Raw genomic sequence first — 6,655 nt, 5'->3', positions numbered from 1 at the left:
GATCCCGTGTCGTGTCCCCAGTGCTAGGTAACTCTTTTGGATTTACTACTTTTTTAAATCTCTAGTGTTACTTATCTTTATTACACATTATTAAAAGCTTTGAATTTTGAATCTGGATCTGCAATTAGTTGTTGGATTAGCTTAATAAATACTTCTTAATTGGATTCTTTTAGGACATTTATCAGCAAGATCTACATTTCTATGGCTATAATTTGAAAGTTTCTTAATGTTGGAAATAATCTGCGAATTAAACTTAAAAACTCTAGAAAAAGTATGGAGAAGCTCGTTTGAAACAAACCTCCTTATTAGATTTTTAATTTAAAATTAATGATGAAAATAATAAAATACAATTAGTTACACTAATATTTATAAAATTTAAAACTGGATTTCCTTATTTTTTTCTTAGATTGAATTGAACAGGTTTTCTAACTTTACTTATAAAGCTAATGAGTTTTTTTTTTACTGTTACATCTAGATTTAAGGCATTATTAAGATTAACACTTAAGTTCTAAAAGCTTTTGTTTTCTGGATAAAATGCAGCGTGAGCGTGTTTGGTGTCTCTGCGGAATCAATGCAATGTTCTTATGACGAGAAAGGAAACAGTGTCCCAACCATTCTATTACTAATGCAACAAAGACTCTATTCTCAACATGGTCTCAAGGTAAAGAAAGACATCCCACAAACCAAACTGAATCCATTGCCTTTTTTTTTGTTAATCTTGTTTGTGTGGATAAAAAAATAGGCCGAAGGGATCTTTAGGATAAACCCTGAGAACAGCCAAGAGGAACATGTGAGAGACCAACTGAACAGAGGTATTGTTCCTGAGAACATTGATGTGCATTGCTTGGCTGGTCTTATCAAAGCTTGGTTCAGAGAGTTACCTTGTGGAGTTCTTGACGGTCTTTCTCCTGAGGAAGTTCTTAACTGCAACACAGAGGAAGACTCTGTTCAACTCATCAAGCAGCTTAAGCCTACTGAGTCTGCTTTGCTCAGTTGGGCTGTTGATCTTATGGCTGATGTTGTTGAGGAAGAAGAGTTTAACAAGATGAACGCGAGGAATATAGCCATGGTTTTTGCTCCTAACATGACTCAGGTAAAAACACAACACAAACATAACCTACTTGCGTTTTAACATTCAATGAAGTTACTGAATCTTGTGACTGTAGATGACAGATCCATTAACGGCTCTTATGCATGCGGTTCAAGTGATGAACTTGCTTAAGACACTCATTACTAGAACACTAGCGGAACGTGAAGAAACCTCAAGCGGATCAGAAGGGTATTCACCATCCCACTCGTCAAATTCCCAAACTGATTCTGACTCTGACAATGCACAAGACATGGAAGTCAGCTGTGAATCACAAGGAACAGATTCAGAATCAGGAGGAGAAGAAGAAGGACAACAACAACAACAAGAACATCTCAGCCACCGGTCTATCCAAGAAGGTGAAAATGATATTGGATCATTAAGCTCAGCAGAGAAAAGTTTCTTGGGCCAGCTCAACAACAACAATGCTAGAGTTTCAAACACTAGTATCTCTGAAGACTGGAGTCCAAAATGCTCTCCATTGGTATCATTTACAGAGGACAAAAACAACACTTTAGGCTCAGGGACAAGCGACTAAGATGAAGCCTATTACCTGTCTAATTCAAGTCACAGCTTCCACGGGTTTGTTAGCTTTTCGTATTTCTGCTTAATCTGCAGGAAGAGACTGGTTCTGTCTATAAATCAATACAGAGATTATTTTCCAAATTTGTTAGGGTCTTTAGGGATTGTTGGGTGCTGAGTCTGATCAAGGGGTTCAGCAAGGGCTGAACCTGTCTGTTGACTGTTGTTGTAGTCCTTCTCCATGTGTGTTGTGCTGTTTGGATTTGTTGTAGCAAAGATAATCTGATCTCTCCTTTTTTAAAATATTTGAAACACTAAATCATTCTTCTAAAGACAATATAAGATCATAAAAAAAAACTAAAGAGAAAATTCAATGAATTTGATGTTAATAAAATCAAAAAATGTCTACATGAATTTCATTGAAAAACATAAATTACAAATCGTTATTTCCAGAAATATAAAAATGAAAAAGAAGAAAAAGATGATCTATTTGCAATGAAGTTACATCTTTTAATTTGATGGTTAAATCTTTAACCCCCAATGAGATTTGGATTTAGACACAGATGCATCTATTCAAGATTGGTCCGAATCATGAACCGGGTTGACCCATTAGCCCAACCTTTTATTTTCTGCCATTGTTGTTGTAGCAGTTCTGAGCAGCTGCTTGTGACTTGTGACTCATAACTAACAAAACTTGCAACCAACAAGAACAACCAAAAGAAAATGCATTCACTCTTACCTTATACAGTGACCAAACTTTAGTACTAAACACCCAAGAGATAAAATCTTTACCAAAACATTTGCTTAAACCAGTGGCTTTGTCTACTAAACTCCATTTGTTGTGAAACGGCGTCGCTTCAATTGAGATACTTCTCCGCTTATTAATATCCGTCAGATATCATAGACAAATCTGTACCGTTAGATTAAAATCATCCTTTTTATTGAAAAATTAGACAAACAAAAAAAAAATCGACTCTACTGCACTTTCTTCTTCTTCCTCTCGCTGCTCCTCCCGAAGCTCTGAAAGATGCCGAGGTATAGGGTTCTTCTAGATCTTAAGTATAATAAACTTAGATAATTATGTTAGGTTTTTAATTACTTTTTAATGTTGATTTTTCGCAGGTATTACTGTGATTATTGCGACACTTATCTCACCCACGATTCCGTAAGTCCAAATCTCTCTTTCTTTCGATTGATGAACTTGGCAAATTGATCTACGGCCGTACCGGTTAGGTTTCCGGTTTAGATTCCATTTTTTAAACCAGTAGGTTATTAACTTGGTACATTGGTTCGCTTCTTGCCTTTTTGTCTTTAAAACCACTATTTGAGTTGTGATCTCACCTATCAATGATGTTTCTGAGTTGTTATCACATATCAAAATGATAACCTATCATGTAACTTCTCTTATCACTCTTTTTTTTTTTTTCTGTCAGCCATCGGTGAGGAAGCAGCACAACGCCGGTTACAAACACAAGGTTTTACATAAACTAGTTTTATATTGTTTTTGTCTGGTGTATATAAGACCTTTGTTAATAGCTTTGATGATTATTTTTCAGGCGAATGTGCGGATATACTATCAGCAGTTTGAGGAACAACAAACTCAAAGTCTGATTGATCAGAGAATCAAAGAGCATCTTGGCCAAGCTGCAGCGTACAATCAGGTTGGTGGTGCGTTTAACCAGCATATGCTCGCGAGACCTCGCCTCCCTATGATGCCTATGCCTATGGGAATGCGACCTCCTGTTCTCCCTAGACCCATGATGCCTGGTCAAGGTACTTTCTGTTACTAGTCTACTTACATAACATAGATGGTTCAGTTTTTTTTTTTATAGTTAGAATGTAATATTTTAATTTTTTTTTGCCAGGTTACATGCCTCCTCCTGGAGTACCACAGATGATGGCACCGCCTGGTGCTCCTCTACCTCCACCACCACAAAACGGTATGCTTAGGCCACCAGGCATGGCTCCATTACCAGGACAAGGTGGTGGACCGCCTCCCAATTATAATGGACTTCCTCTTCCTCCGCCTCCTCCTTATCAAACAAATCCAGCTGCTGCTACTGCTGCTGCTCCGCCGAGCGGTGGCTTCAACAATCCGAACCCTGGTGGTGAATCTCCTGAAAGCAATGAGTAGAGTTTAGGTCTGTTGAGTTGTTTTTCTCCTGCCAAGAAGATTCTCAGGGCTCTTGTTTAGCATTTTACCTTTTCTAATTAATGTATGTGAAGTGCATAAATTTTTATGTGCTAAATTTGTCTTTTTGTAGAATGTTGAAAGGTCTCTTATAACGAACAGTCATCAGTCCTGTTTGTGAAAGATTTTGATAAGATGGCTTTCATTCATTGCTTGTGATGTTTAGCAAAACTATTCTGCATAAATCTTTTTTGTGGGATGACACAGGTCCATAGATCCTTTCTTCACTCTCTGGATCACCCTTTGTAAACATGATCTTCTCTTGAAGCATGTAATATTTGCCACTCTCAATAGAAGATTCTCGTATCCTTGGTTGGACTCTTTCTCAGACTAGTTTCCGGGTAGAATAACTGGTGACAAATTTAGATCTTTTTCCACCAGAAGTTGGTCCACAAAGGCACAAACTCTTCTGCTTGTGTTGCCTCTCCTAGTTTCCGAGGTTCTATTGGGCACATTGGCTGGAGAGTGAGTCAGTGACAAGACAAGAACAAATGAGCAATGTTTGATGGTCTTTAAGAGTATTGATATAACACGTTTACCAAAAAGGGCGTTTGGTCTAGTGGTATGATTCTCGCTTAGGGTGCGAGAGGTCCCGAGTTCAATTCTCGGAACGCCCCTCTTTTTTCTGTTTTCTTCTCTCTTTTGCTAATTCTCTTCAGCTCTGTTGTTCTCCTTCGATATTCCCTTGGATCTTCAGCTATACTTTTGTTAATGGCTTCTGGATAGAAACAATTTTAAATATTTATAATTAAGTAAGTTCACATAAATGGCAGTTTGCAGAAAAAAATATGTAGTAAAAAAATGCAGTATGATGTCAAGAATTTTTGTATACTGTGAAATTATTTTCTTTATATCTATCTACATAACAGTACGTCTTATCTTTGAGAAGAAATCAACACATGCTTGACTTTTTTTTTTTAACATAAAGACATGCTTGACTTTTATAACATGTTTTTGTCTTTTTTTTTTTTGGTCAAAACATGTTTTTGTCTTCATTAACAAAGAAAAATAAGGATTAACCTTTTACAGAGATACACTTGTATGCGAAAATGCTACTGGTTCAACCACAGCCCCCATTAGATTTTCTTTTCTTTCTCTCCACTTTATCCTTCAAGGGTACACCAAGACACGTTTCATACCAAGCCGACCTCCGTTTCCAGTACTCTTTGTCTATCCATTTATGCAGATTTAACAAGGAACACTATTTGTATGCTAAATTTTCTTTTATATATCTGAAAATAGAAAAATGCATTAATCAAAGAGACTGTATGCGGGCAAACACTTAGTCACTAGGTGTTTTGCCCGCACTTGCGGGCTTAATAGTTAAAAACATTATAAACAGATATACTATAAATTTAAAAACTTTAGGATAAAATTATTCTCGTGTTTTGAAATATTTAATAATTAATTAAATATTAATTTTTATATTCAATTTCTTTTTATTTTGTAAAAATATCTTTTCTTATATAAAATAAACTAAAATATTCATATATACATAAATTATATTTATTTTTAAAATATATGATGTAAAATATTTTTAGATAAAATAATATAAAATCTTTTACATCATGATGAATATCAAACTAATGAAATTTGTTTTTAAATTTAAGGGTAATTATATATTAACAAATATAACCTAATTATTTATTAAGAATAATAAAAAATTTCAACGCTCTAAATTTAAACACGAGAACGAAAAAATAATTATGCAAATAATAGTATAAATAATTTTGAAAATCTTGAGAAATTGCCAAAAATACCATTTTCATAGTACCACTTTTCATGTTTACACTAACCACTTTTACCACTACTTTTAATGAAGGGTTTAGATTTGAACGTTTAGGATTTAGGGTTTAGATTTTATGTTTTAGGGTTTAGATTTGATGTTTTAGGGTTTAGGGTATAAAGTTTAGGGTTTAGAGTTGAGGATTTAGGGTTTATAGTTGAGGTTTCAGGGTTTAGGGTTTAGGATATTGAATTTAGGGTATATAGTTTAGGGTTTAGGGTTTAGAGTTGAAGATTTAGGGTTTAGGGTTTAGAATTGGGGCTTTAGGATTTAGAATTTTGGATTAAAATTTTGAAAAGCATATAAAAACAAAGATATAAGAGTCTTTAACATTTTAATAAATAAGGTATTTTTGAAAATGTGTAGTTAGTGGTGGTAAAGATGAATAATGGTACCTTCAAAGTGGTATTTTTGAAAATTCCCCTTGAATCTTCTGCCAATTTTTTTTCAAAAATTATCACAATAAGTGATTTTGATTGTCCTGAAAATTATCATAAAAGATAAATTAATATTATATCTTATGTGATATATATATTAATGGTTTAATATTACTAAACCAAAATATAATATAAACATATATGTAATACTTTAATATTACTAAATTATAGTGTATAAGTTTGGCTATGATATTGTCTTTAGGATATTTCATTTATTTACAACATAATGATAACTTATTAGCTAAATCACTAAAATTATTAATTAATTAATATTAATAATTAAACATAAAATATGATTAAACCTATAACTATGGAGAGCATGAAAAATAACTAAATTCACTTCTAAAATAATAGTATAGATAGATAGATTGTTTTATATCTTAATTTTTTTAACTTTTATAATAGAAAAAATTATTTTAATAACTTAAAATTTGTTTTTACTTTAAATGAAAAAAAAATATTTTCAGATAACAACACAATATATATATAAGAATTATCTTTATATTTTTGACAATATTAATTTATAATCAAATATAACATATAAATAATAATATTTTTCACTTAAATTCGTTTTTAATTATATAATAATTTATATACAAATTTATTAAGTGTATTAATTAGTTAATTAATAT

The 6,655-nt window shown here is 32.9% G+C and overlaps 2 protein-coding genes and 1 non-coding gene across 3 annotated transcripts; all 3 read left to right on the top strand.

Annotated features, from left to right (window-relative positions):
- Positions 1–1,907, top strand: LOC108847072 (rho GTPase-activating protein 2; the record flags this gene model as incomplete). Its single annotated transcript, XM_056993446.1, is given in 4 exon segments — positions 1–27; positions 541–661; positions 743–1,093; positions 1,167–1,907. Coding segments are annotated over 4 exon segments (958 nt in total), but the record flags the coding sequence as incomplete, so codon positions are not given.
- Positions 1,908–2,564: 657 nt separating this feature from the next.
- Positions 2,565–3,949, top strand: LOC108846253 (U1 small nuclear ribonucleoprotein C). Its single transcript, XM_018619477.2, has 5 exons — positions 2,565–2,644; positions 2,732–2,774; positions 3,043–3,084; positions 3,166–3,382; positions 3,475–3,949. Exons 1-5 carry the CDS (start codon positions 2,637–2,639, stop codon positions 3,741–3,743), a joined length of 579 nt encoding a protein of 192 aa, XP_018474979.1. The 5' UTR covers positions 2,565–2,636; the 3' UTR covers positions 3,744–3,949.
- Positions 3,950–4,345: 396 nt separating this feature from the next.
- TRNAP-AGG (transfer RNA proline (anticodon AGG)) lies at positions 4,346–4,417 on the top strand. The gene has a single exon. It is a non-coding gene; the product is annotated as a tRNA-Pro (tRNA).
- The last annotated feature ends 2,238 nt before the right edge of the window (positions 4,418–6,655 follow it).

This window comes from Raphanus sativus, chromosome 9 (assembly GCF_000801105.2).
Source record: "Raphanus sativus cultivar WK10039 chromosome 9, ASM80110v3, whole genome shotgun sequence".
NCBI classification, from domain to species: Eukaryota; Viridiplantae; Streptophyta; class Magnoliopsida; order Brassicales; family Brassicaceae; genus Raphanus; species Raphanus sativus.
Note: the sequence above shows the minus strand (reverse complement) of the source record. Positions and strands in the feature narration are given on the sequence as shown.

Bases quoted from the DNA above. Each gene is read 5' to 3' on its own strand.
- LOC108846253 (XM_018619477.2), top strand. The intron at 2,775-3,042 runs GTAAGTCCAAAT...TTTTTCTGTCAG, and splicing joins CTTATCTCACCCACGATTCC to CCATCGGTGAGGAAGCAGCA. The intron at 3,383-3,474 runs GTACTTTCTGTT...TTTTTTTGCCAG, and splicing joins ACCCATGATGCCTGGTCAAG to GTTACATGCCTCCTCCTGGA.